The 21,040-nt window shown below is 48.8% G+C and overlaps 2 protein-coding genes across 3 annotated transcripts in view; one reads left to right on the forward strand and one right to left on the reverse strand.

Moving 5' to 3' along the window:
- Mmp24 (matrix metallopeptidase 24) overlaps positions 1-18,419 on the forward strand; it is a 43,945-nt gene extending 25,526 nt beyond the window's left edge. For both annotated transcript variants that reach the window (XM_074074617.1, XM_074074618.1), the window contains exons 4-9: positions 1,749-2,053; positions 9,509-9,670; positions 11,750-11,964; positions 13,787-13,925; positions 15,238-15,504; positions 17,242-18,419. In XM_074074617.1, the coding sequence (XP_073930718.1) occupies positions 1,749-2,053; positions 9,509-9,670; positions 11,750-11,964; positions 13,787-13,925; positions 15,238-15,504; positions 17,242-17,579 (1,426 nt within the window). In that variant the 3' untranslated portion in view covers positions 17,580-18,419. The remainder of the gene's footprint in view (positions 1-1,748; positions 2,054-9,508; positions 9,671-11,749; positions 11,965-13,786; positions 13,926-15,237; positions 15,505-17,241) is intronic.
- An 885-nt stretch (positions 18,420-19,304) lies between these two features.
- On the reverse strand, positions 19,305-20,947 carry Mmp24os (MMP24 opposite strand). Its single transcript, XM_074074625.1, has 2 exons — positions 20,810-20,947; positions 19,305-20,734 (listed from the first exon to the last, which is right to left on the reverse strand). Exon 2 carries the CDS (start codon positions 20,729-20,731, stop codon positions 20,531-20,533), a length of 201 nt encoding a protein of 66 aa, XP_073930726.1. The 5' UTR covers positions 20,732-20,734; positions 20,810-20,947; the 3' UTR covers positions 19,305-20,530.
- Positions 20,948-21,040: the final 93 nt, after the last annotated feature.

Here is a 21,040-nt window from a genome sequence, read left to right on the forward strand (position 1 = left end):
GCAGAACAGTATTTGTTCAGAAATATGACAAGAAAAAGAAATGTAAGAGAAGCTGGGTTAGAAACTAGCCAGTCTCTTGGGTCTCCTGAAGAGGTGGAATGAATCAAGAGAAAGAACTGGGTTTTAACCCAATTCTGGCCTTAACTTCTATTACCTACCCCCTCTAGGCTTCTGTTTTCTTATTTATGGAATGAGTAGAATAATCTGCGCTCTAAGCATTCATGAGGCAGACCACCGTGAGTGGTGATGTTCCTTTGTAGAGACCATGCAATATGAATATAGGAACTTTAAACTGCTAGTTCTATAATGGATTGAATCAGATACTCCATACCAGCTTCTAGGTACTTAAGCAGTGGTTGGTACCAAAAAATTTTTAAAGGAAATTTAAATTCCTCTCTACCATTTGAATGTTTTTTGTTTTGTTTTGCGGTGCTGGGGTTTGAACTCAGGGCCTACACCTTAGCCACTCCACAGGCCCTTTTTCATGTTGGGTTTTTTTGAGATAGGGTCTTGCAAACTATTTGCCTGGGCTGGCTTTGAACCATGATCCTCCTGATCTCTGCCTCCTAAGTAGCTAGGATTATAGGCACCAGACACCAGAGCCCAGATATTTGAATGTTTTTATAACCTTTTTAAAAATTTTTTTGGTGGTCCTGAGGTTTAAACTCAGGGCCTGTGCTTGTCAGGCAGGTACTCTACCACTTGAACTATGCTTCCATCCCTTTCTGCATTGGTTATTTTCGAGATAGGGTCTCACTTTATGCTAGGGTTATAGGCTTGAAATGCCATGCTTTGCTAGGTCTCACATTTTTGTCCAGGGCTGGCCTGGACCTCAATCCTATGGCCTCCTGTGTAGTTAGGAACAAAGGCGTGTACCACTACATCCAGTTTATTGGTCGAGATGTGGTCTCACTAGCTTTTTACCTGGCTGGCCTTGAACTACAATCTTTTGGATCTCTGCCTCCCACATATCTGAGATTAAAGATAACCTTTATAAATGTACAAATTTTAGGTTGGTTACAGTGGCTCAAGAATGTAATCCTAGCTGCTTAGGAGGCAGAGATTGAAAGGATCACCATTCCAGCCAGGGCAAAAACGTTTGCAAGACCCATCTCAACCAATGGCTGGGTGTGGTGGTGCATGCCTGTTATCCCAACTATGCAAGAAAGTACAAACAGGAAGATCATAGTCCAGGCCAGCCCAGGCAAGACTCTGTGTCCAAAAACAAACAAAAAACAAAGCATGCCTGGCAGAGTGGCTCAAGTGGTAGAGTGCCTGCTTAGTAAGTGTGAGGCCCTGAGTTCAAACCACAGTGCAGCCAAAACAAAAAAGCAAAAAGAACTGATGGTATGGTTCAAGTGATAGAGTGTCTGCCTAGCAAGCACCCTGAGTTCAGCTCCCAGTACTGCTTTTTAAAAATGTACATCTTTTATGTATTGGGAGAAAAACTTAAAATTTAGAAAATGCTATCTATCAACTTATTTTCTTCTACATATTGGAGTGGAATCCTTTATTCAATACAAACTTTATCAGAGATGATAATACTGATTAAAATAAAGCTGTTCTGATTGAAACAGGGGTGGGAAATCCAGAGCTCTGCCTACCCAGCTCCTTCTTCTACCACTGAAGCAGCTCAGCAGAATTCTAGGACTCAAAATGTGAAGACCATTGGGATATACTGCCTCTGAAGTTTCTTTTAGCTCTCTGGCTTTCTGTTCCTCCTTAATGATCCTCCCCTCTCTTGCCAGCATTCACAACTATACCCCAAAGGTGGGTGAACTAGACACACGGAAAGCTATTCGTCAGGCTTTTGATGTGTGGCAGAAGGTGACCCCACTGACCTTTGAAGAGGTGCCATACCATGAGATCAAAAGTGACCGGAAGGAGGCAGACATCATGATCTTCTTTGCTTCTGGCTTCCATGGTGACAGCTCTCCATTTGATGGGGAAGGGGGATTCCTAGCCCACGCTTACTTCCCTGGCCCAGGGATTGGAGGAGATACTCACTTTGACTCAGATGAGCCATGGACCCTAGGAAATGCCAACCATGATGGTAAGGCCACAAGGGGATGGGAATGGGGGAATCAGTCCTTGGTAGCTTAGTTGTCAGGAAAAGAAGCCCCAAGGAAGAGCTTGGAGGAAACCATAGGTGAGCGTCTTACATTTTAGAGCTTCAAGAACAAAGAACCCAACAAAGTGGGAACTGTGTTCTCTGACAACACTCAACACTTGGTCCACCAGGACCAGGGCCACAATAATGGGTCTAATCACTTAGGAGATGGTCTAATTGGGATAAGGCAGAGTTATGCCATGAGTTAAAAGAGAAAATGTGAGAGGCTAAAGAAAAAGATAAAAAATGAAAGTGGTAGACTTTGGCCTCACGGGCACCATAATCGCTATAGCATCCTTGGCTAACTTGCCCTGCACCACTATGATGCAATGAATACTCATGTAGCAGGAATCAGTACTGTGCAATAATAGTAACAATGCCTTTCAGGTTGCCAGAGAGTTCCTCACTGATATTTACTCACAAGGCACTTGCTTAGTAAGTGGGCAAGGATACATTATTATGTGCAGTTTTAAGATGAAGAGTTCAGAGCTTAAATAGCATAGCTGGTAATTGGCAATGCTGGAGCTTAAACCCTATGAGGCCTGGCTCTGACTAGTGGCAAACAGTTCATCAGTAGCCTCCTTATGCATAAAACAATGGGCTGGATTGGACGATCTTGAAGGTCCCTTCCAACTCTAATGTGACAAGGTCCTGTGAAGACCAGGGATATCTAAATATTTAAAAAGAAAAAAAAGAGAGTCTCTTCCCTTGCTGTGTATATAAGTGATCCTGCCATAAGGCAGACTGTACTAAAGACTACAGTGGGAGTACCCAGAAAATGCAGTGGGAGTTTAGAGGTAAGAGGGACAGAGGTTTCAGCTTTTAGATTACAATAGATACAATTAGTGGATATGTTCATCTTCTAGGGTTCATGCCAAGTGTTTTCCACATGCTATGTTATCATCCCTATGTTACACATAGCCAAACCAAAACAGAAAGAAATATTAAGTAACCTGTCTAAGGGACCATAGTTGATGAGTAGTAAATTAAGGCTTTGAACTTGGGCATTATGACCCTGGAGCCCACACTCTCAGCCACCATGTTAAGCTTCCATGAATCTCAAACTGCAGAACACAAAACAGTCACCTAGAAACCACCCTTAAGAACGCAAATTCCAAGCCAGGAGCCAGTGGCTGTGATCCCAGCTACTCAAGAGGCAGAGATCAGGAGGATCTTGGTTCAGAGCCAACCTGGGCAAATAGTTTGAGAGACCCTATCTCGAAAAAACCCTTCACAAAAAGGGTAGGCCCTAAGTTCAAACTCCAGTACCACAAAAGAAAAAAGAAAAAAAAGAATGCAGATTCCAAGCCTCCACCCTCTTGGTGTTCTGATTCTCTGGATCCAGAGTTGGGCTGGGAGACTGCATGTGGCCTGATCAGTTTCCCTTTGATGCAGACATTCTACTACCTTAAGAGACATCATCTTCATCCCTGGAGTTCCCCTAACCAGACTGATCCTTATTAGAAACATGGATTCCAAGACCTTCCCCTGGAGACTGATTCTTAAGCAACTTTGGGAAATGGCATCTTTTTCTGCCCTTAGCACTGCTTCAGGCTGTGAGCTACTCTTCAAGGCCCCATTCCTCAGAGGCCACATTTGCAGTCTATAGGTGGGGATCATTCTCTTGAAAACACTCCAAATCATTGCATGGGTCAGGGATTAGTGACTCTCAGCTTATCTGTTTAAGGTTTGTTCAGGAGATGATCTGGTCAAGGCTCAGAGTTATGAAACTGCTAAATATCTCTTTGCCCTCCTCCTCCTTCAGATTTTTGTCTTCTTTCCTAAGAAGCTCCACTTCCTCTTCCCTTACCCCTATGTCCTGGATGTGTTTCCTGACTTTCTGCATACCCAATCTCGATCTTATTTTTTGATTGGTGTCAACAAATTGCTGACTGTTCTAACTGATAAGGTATCAGAAGAAGAGAACTTTCATTTTGTTATGTGCTGGGCACTGTTAGCTGATAAGGTTTATAGCCCTGATAGAGACAAGCAAATTTTCAAAGGGTTTTTGTTCAATGGTGGTGCTAGGCAGACATTCCTACCCTACTCCTTTGCCTCCCCTTCTGCATAGCTCCCACACCCACTCCCTGCCTGAAGAAATTGTGAGGCCCAGTCCCTAAGTTCCCTAGAACTGGTGATGTGTGTGAGAAGGACCTAGCACCTGTGAATGAGCACCATTCCAGCACCCCTCCCACCTGTCCACATCTTTGATGAATAAACTCCAATTCTCATAGAAATTCCAAGATAGCTAATGTTTTCTTTCCATAGGAGGCAGAACTTCGCTCTGAAAAACCAGATATAGACCAGATGTAGCTCAAAACCATGGCAATAGATCTCTGGCTGGTGAGCTAACAAGTACTGCTCCAAGACAGGTTTTGGAATAAGAGGAAAGGAGCTCAGATTTATTGAGTACCTGGATATTATCTCATTTTAATTTCCACATAGACTCAGTGAAGGAACAAGTAGGATCTCCTGGGAAGTTTTGATTATTGTTTTTTTTTCTGAACTTTCATTATGGAAAATTTCAAACTCACCAAAAGAGGAAGAATGATAGGATCCCTAGGTACCTATCACTTGCTTCAGTGATGAACACTGTGTCATTCCTACTTCACCAAGTCCCTCCCATTTTTATTTTTTGGTTGATGTAGGTTTTTTGGGGGGAGGGCAGTACTGGGGTTTTGAAGGTAGGGCTTCATGCCGCTGTAAGACAGGTGGTCTACCACTTGAGCCATGCCTCCAGACATTTTTCCTCTGGTTATTTTGAAGATAGGGTCTCTATTTTTTGCCCAGGCCAGCCTGGACCACAATCTTCCAATTATATGCTTCCTGCCATTGCTGGTGGCATGCCAGCCTTTTCCCATTGAGATGGGAGCTCTCAAATTTTTTTGACTAGGCTGGCCTGGTCTCAGTCTCCTGTGAAGCATGGGGTAACAAGTGCATGCCACTGTGCCCAGCTATTGGGGGGTGGGTCTCATGAATTTTTTTGTCCAGCCTGACCTTGAACCTCGATCCTCCCAATCTCAGCCTCCAAAGTAGGTAGGATTACAGATGTGAGCCACTGGCACCCAGCTGGCTGATGTATTTAAAGAAAATCGCAGATGTAACACCATTTTACCTATGGGTACTTTAGTATATACCCTAACAGATAAAGACTTACTTTCACATAACCATAAAATCATCATCAAACACAACAAAGTTAAATCCTAGTTGTGTTCATTTTCCCAAATTATCTCAGAGATGTCCTTTCCAGTTGTTTGCTTGAATCAGGATGTAAGCAAGAGCCACACACCACAAATAGCTGTCTCTTAAAGCCCCCCTGCCAGGCTTTCTTCCCCTAGCATTGATCCTGAGTAGTCATTAGGCTTGACCAGATTCAGGCTCACTTTTAAGCCATCTCTCGCCTCAGATTCCTGAATATTGGGAATGAATTAGCTATACAGGCCTGACTAGATGCAGGAATCCTTCCTCAGTGTATGGGTACTTCCTGTTCACTACTTCAGGAAGCACATACTATGCAGTGTCCTACTTAAAAACAAAACAAACATAAAGTTCCATGGCCTAACTCAAACCTCCTGGATCAGAATCCCCCTCCCCGGGTGTTTAAAAAGCTCTCTTAAGAATCACTGGATTGTGTGGGTGATTCTTGTTCCCTACATCATTGGAGTCTGTGCAGGGGCAAACTAGCCCACCACACCTTTAAACCAATTTCTCGGGCTATTTCCAGACTCTTCCTCTATCTTCATTTGTTCCAAATGAGTCAACAGTGAAGTCAACATGTACTCACTAATCTCTGCCGGGGCGGGGGGGAGGGGGACCCAGCCCTGTATTGCTTTTTCATAAGGGATGGTGACAAGGCAGGAAGAAGCTTCATGACCATACTCTGTTTCACAGGATAGAGCCCCTCTACACTTGCGTCACTAACTCTTCCCCACCCAAGGAGGTGGAGCAGCAGGGATTATATCTCCTTTTTTTTTTTTTTGTGGTACTAGTGTTTGAACTCAGGGCCTACACCATAAACCACATCACCAGCCCTTTTTTGTGATGGGTTTTTTGAGATAGGGTCTCATAAACTATTTGCCCAGGCTGGCTTCGAACCTCAATCCTCTGATCTCTGCCTCCTGAGTACTGGGATTACAGGTGTGAGCCATGGGATCCCGGCTATAATCTCCATTTTACAGATGAGGAAAGTAAAGTTATGCTGAGGGATTAAGAAATTCACAGTTGGTAGGTGGTAGAGCCAGGTTTGAACCTGGGACTCCACATCTTTAACAGTGCCCCCCCCAGGGGTTCTACTTCAGACCCTTTTTTTTTTTTGGTAGCCCTGGGGTTTGAACTCAGGGCCTCACACTTGCTAGGCAGGCACTTTTACAGCTTGAGCCACTCCACCAGCCCTGGTGGGTTCTACTTGAGATGGTTCAAGGAGCAAACTTGGAAAAGTATTGAGTTTTTGACACTGTTCCATTCTAGGTGCTGTCACTTCCCCATATCAGCTTGGCCCCAAGATGCTCACATTCCTGGGGCAGATGAGAATATGCACTAGCAGCTATAATCAACATAGACTGCTAGTGGCCTCAGAGAAAATGCTAGGAGTGTGGAGAAAGCAGCACACCCGGCCAGCTGGGAACACCAAGCAGGCTACCTGGCACTGGACTGAGCTTTGAAGTTAGGAGAGTATTCCAGGTGGAGGGGACATCACTGGCTAGAGAAGTGAAGAAAAATGCCTTTTGAGAATCAAGATGGGAATCACCAAATAAGGAGTTCCCAGTGAAGATACATGGTCCACTGGAGTAGCCACACCCACTGTCAAGACATAGAGGAAACTCAGGGACCTTAGGAACACTTGCTGTTGGGGCTGCTGGTCCTGATGCACAGCACAACATGACTATGCTCATTATAGGAGACTAGTGTGCCAGGAGCAGGTATGAGCACTTTACACACCTTGTCTCATTAATCTTCACCCCCATTCTTATGAGGAAGGTACCACTATTCCCTTCAGTTTACAGAGGAAGAGTTCAAAAATGTCACATTGCTAGAATGGCATAATGGGATTCAGAGCCAGGCTGTTGGCTGCCAGTAAACACGTCTGGCCACTAAGTTTCCTTCCTCTCAGCGTCTACCCTAAGAGCCTTCTGCCCAGGAGGCACAGTGGTCTTCTCTACAGCAGATATCCGCTCATACCTCTGCCTTCCTCTCATAAACCCAGGGAGCCCTTCTGTCCCTCCTTCCTTCTCCTCCCCAGAGCTCTCTTGGGTTTCTGTGCAGTAGGATGCTGACTCCCCAGCTCTTCTTTTCCTTTTGGTACCTGCGATAGACCTGCAGTCTCCAGTCCTTCAAGAGGTTACTCCTGTTCTCTGAAGACCCAGGCACAGACCAAGGACAAAGGCCAAGAGTATCTGGGTGATCAGAGCCCTGCTCCCTGGCTCCCTACTGAGATCCCTGTGGATTGTCTCAAGGAGGGGCCTGGTCAGGAGTCAGAGGTCCTGAGCAGCATGGCTGGTCAAAGAAGCAGGTCAGGAGCAGAGCCAGGTTGGGCCCCAGGAAGGAGAGCTACCTTCTGGTGGCTTGAGCAGCTGCCTTTATTTGGGATGAAACTCAGAGATGAGCTCATGCCTCCCTGCTGCCAGAGGACCAGGACCTGAGGAAGGTGCTGGGGGCAGCCTGGCCTTCTCCTGCCAGCCTGCCCTTCCCAGCAGAAGGCTAGCCCCAGGCTTCTGGCCAACCTTAACATGATCTTGCCCATCCCCCCTCCCATAATTGCTCAAAGGCGGCTTTGCTGAGGACACTGGTGGTATCAGTGGAAAGGCAGGTTCTCAATCCCAGTGATCTGGGTATGCCCCATAGGATTCTTCCCTTTTCCCAAGACCTTAGCCAGGAAATTCAAATAATTCTCACTCCTATCTGACCCTCATAGGGCCTTGAGCCCTGAGGTGGGGCAGCTTTACCAGGGATGCTGAAGCCTGAGTTGGCAGCAGGGTTCCTGACTTCTGGTGGACAGAGGTGGCAGAAAGGGGCTGAGATACGCCCAGGGCTGAGAGATAAGAGACAGAGCTCAAGAGGCATACAAATGCCAGAGGTCAGGGCAAGTAGGAGTCTATAACTGGACAGATAAATACCAGGATTATTGATAGAACTCCCAACCCCTGACATTTCTTTCCCAGTGTTTACTTAATCCCCTCATATTCAGGCCTTTCCCTGCCCCAGGTATAATACAGAAGCTCAGGGGAGCTGGCCTGTGCTTCCTTTCTGGTGGTGGACTTGTTCTACTAATCAACGTTCTGTCTTACATACTGTAACCACAGTAGCAACCATTCAGGGTCATGCCATACAATATGTTATCGTATTCATCCCTTACCTAGCTACTGGCCAAGTTAATAAAGCTGGTAAGGGTAGCGCTGGAAATAAAGGTGATCTGCCTCACTCCATGGACACTCATAATCACCATGTTGTGCTGCTCACTTTTACACTCAGGATCCTGTGTCCCGCTTTCAGCACCTGGATTGTGTTCCCACCCATACTTGAATCCTCCCCTTGATCTTGGCCTATAGTTCAGTTCTTCTGGACTACTAGCCTGCTAAATTGAGAGGTGCCCCACACCCAGGGCCCGGCTTGCCCTGGGTCCCCTGGAGCTGACCACCAGACTGTCACCTCAAGGACATAATCTACTTGTCCCCACCACTGATGCCTTGGCTCAGGTCCTTTACCTCTCCCATCTAGACCCTGTACTGCTTCAGAACTGATCCCACTGCTCCTCCTACCTCAGATCTTGTTCCTCTCTAATCCTCCCCACAACTGCACCCAGGCTGATTTCATCACACCTGCATCTCCTCTCCTGCTTACACCTCCCCTCACCCCCCAGCCCCCCACCCCACCCCCGTTGGCTAAGAAACCCAATCCAAATTCCTTTGTAGGGCATTACACTTGCCAGCCTGGCTGACCTCAGCTCTCTCTGGCCCTTCCCTCATGCTTTGTTCCAGAGCCAAGTGAAATAAAACTGCTTGTCCCTGGACCTGGTTTACAGCATTCCCTCTGCCAGGAATGCCACCCCCACCCTCTTCTTCCCTGACCAATTTACCTTTTGAAACTCAACTTAAGCTTAATCTTTCTGGAGCTTTCCTTGAGCATTTTCCCCTCTCCCCTTCCTCCTTAGAATCCCCCTCAAACCTTATAGACATCTGTACAAAGCCCCCAGAACACTTACGTTGTTTCTCCATGTTCTCCTCTATATCAAGAGGTCTGGAAGGCAAGGATTATGTCTGATTTCCCTGTATGTCTCTGGTGTCCAGCAGAGGACCTGACACAAAAGTGTATGTTCAGCATTTGCCAAAAAAAAAAAAAAAGAGATTGACTAATTGATACCTAAGTGGGTGTTCTGGGCACCTTTTTTGCTCCTCTCCATAGGGAATGACCTCTTCTTGGTGGCTGTACACGAGCTGGGCCATGCACTGGGACTTGAGCACTCCAACGACCCTAGTGCCATCATGGCCCCCTTCTACCAGTACATGGAGACGCACAACTTCAAGCTGCCCCAGGATGATCTCCAGGGCATTCAGAAGATCTATGGTACGTGGCAAGGGACAGGGGGCCACTGCTTCTTCTGTGGGGCTGGGCTGTGGCTGCCTGCCTGTCAGGGTGCAGGAGTGGGGTGGGAAAGCTTTGCCACTCACCAGCATTGTGCTGTCTCTGACTGTGTGCCAACTTTTATGAGGTTCCTCTGGTATACTTAGGAATCTTTGGGGAAGGTCTGAGCTGTGACTGAGAAGGACAAAATGAGGATAGGCCCACCTGTTCTCTCTTCTCTACCTCCTCCTCTTCTACACACTTCCTTCTCACCTCCATTCCCTCCCTCTATCAGATGGTGACTGGGCACTGTCCTAGGTAACCTCTACCTAAAGAGAACTGCACATCTGTCTGAATACTAGTGATACAAGGTGAGAGTAGCATAACCACAGCTTTGATCTTAAAAAAAATTTGAGAAGTTAGGCTGCTATGTTAATAAGATATGAAAGCCCTGCCAGGCACCAGTGGCTCATGCCTGTAATCCTAGCTACTTAGGAGACTGAGATTGGGAAGATGGTGGTATCATGGTTTGAGGCCAGTCTGGGGAAACAGTTCTTGAGACCCCCATCTCCAAAATAGCTATAGCAAAATGGACTACAGGTGTGGCTCAAGTGGTAGAGTGCCTGCTTAGCAAACATGAAGCCCTGATTTCAAACTCCTGATTACACACACACACACACACACACACACACACACACACAAAAAGATATGAAAGCCCCTCCACCATGCATCTCTCCCAACTCAGGTCACAGGGACACATGCATGAAATTCTCATTTTGGTCAATTCAGTTGAGGCAGGAAGGCCAGCAAATGCTGGCCTCCAGGCAATGGAGTACTGGAGGGAAGCTCCCTTTGGAAGAGATGCCCCATCTAGACCCTAGACCTCAACAAGTGAAGCAGCAGAGGGCAGGGTGGGGGCAGTAGGCACCAGAAGGTATTTCAAAGGTAGAATGGACAGGACCTGCTGACAGGTCAGATTCAGGGATGAGAAGAAGTGGAGGGTCAAGGATAACATCAAAGGCTCTGGCTTTTGCAATTGTGAGGCAATGAGATTTACTAGTCTGCAGCTCAAATACCTGGCTAGGATATTGACTTGGGATCTTTAGTGTCAATACAATAGGCACTAGCCACAGGTGGCTATAGAAATTGAAACATATATTAAAATTAAGTAAAGCTGGAGTTTCTGTTCCTCCATCACACTAAGAACTAGTCACTCACTTCAATTGCTCAATAGCCATATGTGCCTGTGGCCAGAGGCTACTGTATTGACAGTACAGAATTGAACACTCCCATCACCACAGAATGTCCCAGTAGACAGCTCTGATGTTGAGGGTCTTTAAAACAATGAACCTGGATGAGTCACCTAGAAAAGTGATTCTCAACTTGACTGTCCATTGGAATCACCTTAAGATTCCAATAAAAAGCACTGCCACCCAGATTTGGGTTAGTTGGTCTGAGATGCTTTCTGAGGAGATAGAGTTTGAAAACTGTCCAGGTGATCCTAACTATGCAGGCCAAGTTGAGAGGCACTCGATAGGGATAAACAAAAAATGTCAAGAGATCAGAGAAGAGGCCTAAGAGCACTCTAATCTCTTAGGAAACAGCCCACAACATGACAGGAAAACAGGAGAACTGCAGGGCCCTGGAAAAGGAGGAAGGTATTTCAAGATAAGTGTTCCCAGGATTTGCTACTAAATGTGTGGGCCTCAGACCAGCAACATCAGAATCACCTGAGACCCTGAAGAAATGCAGAAACTCAGGCCCCACTCCAGGCCCTCTGAGTCATAACCTGCATTTTATCAGCATTCTTAGATGATTCATTTGCTCAACAAAGTTTGAGTCAATAACCATTAGATTCTGCAACATAGAGGTCATTGGTGATCTTGGCAAGTGGTTTGGGTGGGGAGTGAAGAAGTATATTGGAGTGGGCTAAAGAATGAAGGGGAGTTAAATCAGGGAGAAGGGACAGGAGGCCAGAAGGTGACAAGAGTTGACTAGTAGCTGCCTGGAGGATAATGAGTTAATAGCGGAGGGCAGTGGAGAATGGCTGGCCCCTCTCTAAAATGTGGCCCTTTTCTCCAGGACCCCCAGCTGAGCCTCTGGAGCCCACAAGACCTCTCCCCACACTCCCAGTCCGCAGGATCCATTCACCATCTGAGAGGAAGCATGAGCGCCAGCCCAGGCCCCCTCAGCCACCCCTTGGGGACCGGCCATCCACTCCAGGCGCTAAACCCAACATCTGCGACGGCAACTTCAACACGGTGGCCCTCTTCCGGGGCGAGATGTTTGTGTTTAAGGTAGGGATGGTGAATCTGTACTACACAGGTGGACCCTTCATCTCCTCCTCCAACCACAGACCTGGTGAGGCTTCTGTTTTAGAGTCAGGATGCTATGGGACCTGAACCAGATATGGCCTACTGGCCAGGACCTGGGGTCTCTTTCTGGTGCTGAATCAATTTGTTTCCAATAGGTGAGGGGGAAAGATTAGTGAGTTGGCACCTTTCTGGGAAGTTAATGCTGGGGAAAGTACTGAAAATGGCTTCTAGCCTCTGACCTTGAGAAGTCATCTTCCTTCTCTGGACCTCACCTATCTATCTGAAACCTAGGGGAGTCATTTCTCAACAAAGGGTTGTGAAGGTCAAATGGCTATGATAACAGCAGACTCAGAATAGAGTCTGGAACAGTGGTGGCTGAGTTTGACTGCAGATCCTGCCAGGACCTGAGAGACTGGTACTGGCTAAGCTACATCTTGTCATCATTCCTATGTCTATTACATTAGCCAAGGCCTAATGGATATAGTGTGCTTGAAGGCTGGTCTTCAGGAGAACAGATTCAGAGACAAGAGTCTATAATGCAGAATTCTGATTAAAGTAACCTTTGGGATCAACATCTGTAGGCAGGGGGAGCAGGAAGCAGGACAGGGCAGAGGGAGAATCTAAGCAGCAATGTAGGCCTGTTGCAACTCTACCACCTTTATGGGAGCTCTGGAGCTAGAATGACCCATCAGAGTCTTCCCACATTGGAACCAAAATGGCCAGAAATTTATGCCTCCTGCCTCATTCAGTCAATGGATGAGGAAGGGCATGACCTTAAGGGAGGCTCTCTGGAGACAAAGTCATCCCCAAAGGGACTGACAGTTGAAATTTTCCTGCTGGCTGCACCTCTGGCCACTAGAGCAACAGCCTTTACCAAAGGGGATCTGAGCAGTTGGGCAGGGGTCTTCATTACACTGGGTGGTCAAGGAGGCCTTCCAAGCAAGCTTTGAGCACTGAGCAAGATTCAGGTTAAATGGGTCAGCCCCAGTCCTGCCTCTTACTCAGAGTTTCGAGGTATATCATTTGGCCTTTCTTAAGACTCTGCCTATCTTAGAGCACAAGAATGTTAAGAAACTGTCCTAAAAGTGCCTTGCAGAACACCTTAGTTTTGTACCATCTTTTATGAATTTCATTCCTTCTTCTGTACTTCCTTTGATCCTCCCAAATGAAGTGTTCATATACTATGGTTTCTCTTCAGATCATATAACTCTCTCACCTTTTACCCAATGAACTGTTCATAGGCAAGTGTGAGGGTTTTGTTTGTTTTTGATGGCAATAGAGTTTGAACTCAGGACCTCTTGAGTGCTTGAGACGCTCTGCCAGCCCTTTTTTGTGATGGGTTTTTTTCAAGATAGGGTCTCGCAAACTATTTGCTCAGGGCTAGCTTCAAACTGTGACACTCCTGATCTTTGCTTCCTGAGTAGCGAGGATTGCAGGTGTGAGCCACTAGCACCCTGGCCCAAATGTGAGTTTTATCATCCCCTCCTTACCACACTGGGATTCTCACCAGACTGAGGTCTTGCCCAGCTGACATTAGTGACTGTCTGCTGCCCTCTCATGGCCACTGCAGGCCATGCTATCCTTTCTAGATTTTCCACACCTCTCCCACAGATCCCCGGCAGCAGAGAGGATTAAATGAAGTGCATGAGCATCCTGTCTTCCTCTGAGAGGTGGAAGCAGCAGACAGACTCTGTGGGAGGGTTATAAGACTAAGCCCAGGGAACAGTGTTGGGTTGTTGGGCCTGAGCCCTGGGCTGAGATCACTGTACTCAGAGGCATGTCCCTTTCTCCTCCCTTTCCCCAGGATCGATGGTTCTGGCGTCTGCGCAACAACAGGGTGCAGGAGGGCTACCCCATGCAGATCGAGCAGTTCTGGAAGGGCCTACCTGCCCGCATAGATGCTGCCTATGAAAGGGCTGATGGGAGATTTGTCTTCTTCAAAGGTAATGTAGTCTGTGCTGTGGGACCAGGGATAGTTCCTTGCCGTTTCTGGGATTTCATTTTTCCACATCTCAACCAGAAGAAGTGGGGTGGGAAGCAGATGCCCTCCAAGGGTTCTTCTAGCCTTAACAGAGATACTGACCTCTGATAGGACAGATCCTTGCAGGCAGGCAGTATACTATCTGCGGAAATCAAAATAGGAAGTTATTGTTGAGGATCAGTAAGTGCAAAGTTGGTGGGGTGAAAAGTTTCACCTGCATGAAGTAGAGGGTGGTAATTGAAGACCACCCAACACTGCATGGAAGGCCATTTTTTCAGTTCTGTGAGAGCCTAGAGGAAAGAGGTCACACAGCTGGAGAGGTCAGGGAGGGGAGAAGGAGCTAAGGTGCCCACCCTGGGCCCAGAACTGTGCTAGATTGTTTCCCACTGATTAGCTTGATTTGGCCAGACACAAGATGGGTAAGATACCAACACTACAAAGCAAGGAAAGCACTCAGGAGGACAGAACAGCACGAGTGAAGGAGTTGTGGTAGAGCTGGTCAAAGGGCTTAGAAATCCACCTGACAGCCACCCAGACCCCACCTTGAAGAGCTGTGAAAAGTGGCTATGAGAAGATTTGTGCAAATGTTGAAGTCGTGGCTGCCAGGCCATAATGTGGTCTGGACCCATTAGGCCAATGCTGTAAATTTATTGCATGTTTCTGAGCAGCACAAAGCCATCGGGCAGATTGGCAATATCATAGCACAGAGTCAGGGAGGGCATTTCAGAGCTTGTTTCTGGGGTTGAGGAGAATGTCATCCATGAGGCCCAAACCGAGGAGAAGCAGTACAGCTAGAAGTCAGGGGACAGCTACAAGAAGACTCAAGGCCTCATAAGTGATGTCAGACCTTCTTCTATGGACCACAGGAGGCAGGATGAGGTAACTTTCTATAGTGCAGATGAGAAGCTCTAGGAAGCTCTTGGAACTGCCAGGGGCCATGGGAGATCAATGTGGGAGATCCAAGGTGGGGCCCAGGTCCAGTATGAGAGTGGTTCAGAGTTAGGTGTCATTCATGGCGGCAAAAAGCAGTAGTATGTGAAATCACAGGAAAGACTAAAATCACCAGAGAGAAGAACAAGTCATGAAGGTGAGGAACAGAGCCTGGGAAGTCTGTGACTGGCTTCTGTCTTCTTGATCCCAAGATCTGCAGGAGCCAAGGGGCCAAGGGGACTGACATTACAGCTCTATGTAGAAACATGAGCAAATGGCACTAGCTACAACTTCTAGCACTGAGTGGCTAGGGAAGACTGATCCTGGGACCCTTTTGTTCACAGGTGACAAGTACTGGGTGTTTAAAGAGGTGACAGTGGAACCTGGGTACCCCCACAGCCTGGGGGAACTAGGCAGCTGCCTGCCCCGTGAAGGCATTGACACGGCTCTGCGCTGGGAACCTGTGGGCAAGACTTACTTTTTCAAAGGCGAGCGGTACTGGCGCTACAGTGAGGAGCGGAAGGCCACAGACCCTGGATACCCCAAGCCCATCACTGTGTGGAAAGGCATCCCACAGGCTCCCCAAGGGGCCTTCATCAGCAAGGAAGGATGTAAGTAAGGGCCAACCTGAGGCAGGGTGGGGAGCTGATTTTGTGTGGTTCTCCTTAGGGCCCCAGACATACTTTCAAGGTACCCAAGTTAGAAAAGTGCGACCTGGTAGCAGACAACTGCTCCCTATGGCACTTATTCAAGTTTTCATCTTCAGGAATGATAAACAATTGACTGACTTCATTCCTTCAGACAGTATTTCTCAATATTCCTCAGGTATTCTCTAAGGGCTTCTCAGTGGTCAGATGTGAAAAGTAATGATGGGTAAGGGGTTGCTCAAAGGTACTTATTTACAGGGTTAAGGGCAGGGAGCAGGAGAGAGAAGTTTTTTGAAATTTGTAAGACATTTCTTAAGCTCTTTCTAGAGGCCAGGCTGCCAAACACCCACCATGGTTGCCATCAAGCACTCACAGCCTGTCTCCCCACCAGACTAGGAGCTTCTCAATAGGAGGGGTCAGATCTTGCCAGGTGCAGAGCAGGCATCCAGGACTGTCTGTTGATCTGGTCAAACACAAACTCTGGAGCCAGACAGGCTGAGTTCATAGACCACCTCTACTGCTTTCCATGAATTTGGGCAAATCATTTGTTTCTCAGTCTCTTCATCTATAAAATGGGAATAATAATGGCATTTATCTTGATATAATGGCTTTGTGAGGATTAAATAAATTACATACAGCACTCAGCATAATGCCTCTCACATGTCTATGCTATGTAACTTTTAGCTGCTATCATCATCATCATCTTGTTAGTATGTTTCAGTTTATGTAAATGACAGGATTCATTCATTCACTCCACAACAATTGCTGAAGGAGGGGGACCTGGGATATAGCAGTGAATGAGACTAGTTCCTAGTCTAGTGGCAGAAAACAAATAAGGTGGCAACAAAAGCTAGAAGGAAAATAAATGCTGTAAGAAAGCAACTAGGCAGAGGATACCACATTAGAGACAATGCCAGGCATCATTCCTTAAAAAGTCAATGGCCACAGGGGCAGAGCTGCTATTTGTTGGCTGGCATGTGTACCCAGTGTCTCTGGGGTAGCCTCAGAGACAGATGACATCAAAGACCTTGACCAATGAAAGTCTCATCCAGGAAAGGGAGCTAGCCAATGAGGAGAGACTGAGCAAGTTGCTTTGCTCTCTGTAGACTGGCTGAGCTGCTGAAGTTGTTGCTGAGGACCTAGAGGTGGCTGGTCAGGGAGGGATTGGCATACCTTGCCTTTCCTTTTAGCCTTTTTCCCTTCCTCCTGAAGGGTCTGATGTGTTCCAAGCCAAAAAAAAATTATGGAGAGTTAGTGTCTGCTGTCAACAGGAGAAATTTTGCTTCCTTGACTAAGACAGGAGCTTAACTGAGGCAGCTCTAAGCTGTGGAGACAGTACTGTCCAAGCCTTAAGGGTTTGGGGAGTCTATAGGCAGTGACAGAACCATATCCAGGCTGAGAATGGTCCTGTCTGAACAGCACAAATTCAACCATTTCCTAGTTCTACTTAAAGCCCCTCAGTGGTTCCCTACCACTTGGGAGCTGACAGGTGACTCCTCCTTGCAGCTGCATTTACTCCACAATTCAGCCAAGCACCACACTCACCCCATCTCCACGGGTCCAACAGCCTACTCCCTCCACCGATCCTGCAGAGCTTCCCTCCTGCACACTGCCATAGCACCCTATGCCTTCCCTCTTACTGGCCCAAAGCAGGTGCTAGGAAGTGTCTTGGAGTAGTGATGCTAAGCCCTATTTCTGCAGATTACACCTACTTCTACAAGGGTCGGGACTACTGGAAGTTTGACAACCAGAAACTGAGTGTGGAGCCAGGCTACCCACGTAACATCCTGCGTGACTGGATGGGCTGCAACCAGAAGGAGGTGGAACGGCGCAAGGAGCGGCGGCTGCCTCAGGATGATGTGGATATCATGGTGACCATCAATGATGTGCCGGGCTCCGTGAATGCTGTGGCAGTGGTCATCCCCTGCATCCTGTCTCTCTGCATCCTGGTGCTGGTCTACACCATCTTCCAGTTCAAGAACAAGGCAGGCCCTCAACCTGTCACCTACTATAAGCGGCCAGTCCAGGAGTGGGTGTGAGCAGCCCAGAGCCCTCTCTGTCCACTTGGTCTGGCCATTCAGGCCCTTCCTCACCACGGTCTGAGGGGCAGCTCTGGCCACTGCACACCAGGGCCACTAGGGCCCTGGGCCAAGGTCATACAGCCGAAGTGGTGGGTGCATTGGCCTAGGCTGAGCATAGGGCAGGGAGTGATTATGGCTGTGCCCCGGGGTGGGTGTCTGGCACCCAACTGCCAGCCTTCTGTCCTGGGTAAACTAATCTCTACTCAAGGGAATAGGCCAGAGCCCATTAGGAGGCAGGAACCATGCCAGGAGGAGCCTGTGTTCACTATATACTGTGGTATCCATGACGTACCCACAGCTCGTCCTGGCTCAGACCCAGCACCCTCTGTGGCAAGCCAGCACTAGCTCTCATCCCCCATCTGGGAGATGCCACCAATCTCAATCCTCTTCTGCCAACACCTGCTGGTCAGATGTCCCCTCACCCCCACCCCACTGTTCTCCAAGTCTGTAGGATCCCTGCTACCAACACAGTGGGCAAGAAGCCTGGGTTTCCCCTTCTGGAAAACAGTAGATCCTCAGGAAACCTGCCCCACTTGTCAGGTCTCCTCTGAGACCCAAGATTTAGGTTCATATGCTGCAGGCAGGGCTGTGGCCCAGCTAGGTCTAATAAGGACCCAGCTGTCATGTCGTGAATATTTAAATGTCCTGTCACTACTGTTTAAAAAGTCCCATTTTGCAAAGGCTGCTTGAGACTTTAGGCAAATTAGAGGTGACTGTCTTGGTGATGAGGCTAGCATGGTAGCCCTCCCCCAGGTGATAAGGACCAAGGTGCTGCTAAGGCCACTAGCATCCCAACACTAGCTGCTCATGAGGCTCAAGAACTGGGGTAGGAGCTAACCATGTCTCTGGAGGTCAATCCAAATTTGTGACCACCCTCCACACAACCCCCCTCCATTAACCCTGTCTCCAGCCTTGCTCTAGCCTGTCACTTATGACCTGGTGGAGATGAGGGGAAGAGACTCAACCTGACAAGTAAAGCAGAGATGGTTCTAGGGCCATCACTATCATGGCCTTGAAGTAAGGGGCCCAGGGTAGCTTTCTAAACTACTCGGTGCCCACACCCCTAGCAACCCTAAGGCAACTCAATCTCTCCATCCAGAAGCAGCATTTATGCTACGATATTGGCCCTGGCAACCCACCTCATTGGGCCCATCTTCCTACATTGCTCTTAGAAAAAGGGCACACCCAACTGGTAGCAGCCCCAAGCCTAGGGGCCTCCCTTTTTGACCTTCTTGGGCCCATTTCTGACAGGAGTCCCTAGGGCTCAGCTTGACTTGCTCTAGTCTATCAGAGGCAGCCCTGCTTGTCACTGAGGAGCCCTAGGCAAGACTAATGAATGCAGCATTGCCCACTGGCTCTCTGCCAAAGCCAAAAAGCAGTGTTAGTCTTCAGGGTGCTGGCAGGGTCCCAGAAGCCACCCCTGCCCTCTGAGCCTGCATGGGCCTTGCCCCCACCCTGTGGCCTCTGGGCTTTGGGTCAGCTTACCCTGTAGCACAGACAAGGACTCCTGCTGCCCTGGGAATGGTCTTGAGTAAAATCTCTTGTCCCAGAGGCTTCTATGTGGGTCCACTGTGTCCCCTGCTCATCATCATCCTGTTTTTTCTCATTTTGGCCAAGGGCAGGCTCCCTGGGGCAGGCGGGGAACAACTGCAGAGATTTAGTGATTCATAGGTTTGTACAGTGTTTTATACTTTGCAAAGCACTTTATTAGCTCACACCTATCCACTCACATGAAACTCGTGTAGGCCCTGAGAGGCCAAGGGTAACTCTCATCATACCCTCAGATGAAGCACAAAGAAGTTCTATTACCTGCCTGGGCCATCCAGTGGGCTGGCTAGATCTTGTGTTTCATCTGTGGACCCCTGCAGGGTCTGAGATCAGTGTCTCTATTCATGGCCTCCCTCCCCACCTCTTCCTGGTCACTCTCCACTCCTCAGGTTGGTGCTCTCACTTCTTGAAAGCTCTAGGGCCCCCAGGCTCCCCAGTGGCTCCTGGTACTACAAGGCCAGCTGAGAAAGAGCAGGAGATGGAGGCAGCCAGCCCAAGCTGCAGATGAGAGGGATGCAGGGCTAGGCCCAGAGAGGCTCAGCCTAGAGGCTTCCAATCTTGGATTCTCCTGCCTGTGGTCATCTGTTTGTCCATCACCCCAGGTCAGGGCAGTCAAACAGAGGGGCAAAGCATTGAGGGCCCCAGAGTCCAGCTTCCCCTCAGCCTGTGGGACATCACAGCATTTCAGTGTCGGTCACATTTTAAACTGATCAGCCTTTGTATAATGTTTTTTAAATCATTTCTAAATAAAACAGAAATATAGAGTGTGGCTTTTTCTCCCTGGGGTGTGGGAACAGAGATCAGGTTCGAGTGGCCTTAAGAAGCTTCAAGAGGGTGCTTCAGGGTGTCTTGGAGTTGCCCCAAGCATCATCTACCAGACCAAACCAACGCCATCTCTCTCCAGACTGAAAAGCAGTCACATTAGGAGTATCGGTAGGGTCACTAAGGCAAGGACTTCTCAGGGCACATCGTGCCACAACCTGGGACACGGATGGGTACTCCGTTGTAGCAGTGAGAGTCAGACAGGCCAACAATTCACCAGTATCGGAGTCTTACCAGGAGGCCTGACCTGGATCTAGCTCTGGTTCAGGGAAGGCTGCCTCAAGATGCAGGCAACTGGAGGGATGGGGTGAACAGGAAGATCTGATCTGGGTTTGGGAGCAGGCTGGCAAGGAAACAAGTTCAGGGTTGAAGTTCGAGGTTGGGGCGAGCCGGTAAGCCGGGGGGCAGCCCTGCTGAGACTTCCAGACCCTGCGACCTGTTTGGATTCTCTGCCCATCTTTGGGCACAGGGGTGACGGTTTAAGAGACAGAGGAACGGGTGTAAGAGTTGGCGGCTCGGCATCCTCTGGAGAGCAGCAGTCAGTACCAGGAGGTGCAGGCGATGAGGAAGCGCACGTCGTCCAGCGGCCCCCACGGGCCGGGCTCGGGCTGGGGCTCGGGCTCGGGCTCGGGCTCGGGCTCGGGCTGGGGCTCCGGCGGGGGCTGCTCCGGGGCAGGGGGTTGGGATTGGGGTTGCGCCTGCTCTGGGGTGCCCGGGCCGCCGCTCAGCTGAGCGCCCATGGTCTGCAGAACGAGAAACCCGTCAGGTCCGCCCTAGCAGTAACCCGCCCACAACCGCAGCCCCACCTCAACGCTCACCTCAAGGCAGACCGGAGGTCAGCCGCGTTCCACCGCCGAGGCTTCGGGAGCAGCGTCCACGTCACCGCGCGCCGACCCCGCCCTCCACTCGCCAGAGCGGAAACTAGGGCCCAATGAGCAGACAGCCAATCCTGCCCCAGCGCCAGGAGGCCCCGCCCCGCGCACCACCCTACCAATGGCGTCCTTCCTGGCCTCCAGCGCGCTCCCCGCCCACCCCATCTGCCTTAGGTC

Source organism: Castor canadensis, chromosome 5, assembly GCF_047511655.1.
Source record: "Castor canadensis chromosome 5, mCasCan1.hap1v2, whole genome shotgun sequence".
Classification (NCBI taxonomy): Eukaryota; Metazoa; Chordata; class Mammalia; order Rodentia; family Castoridae; genus Castor; species Castor canadensis.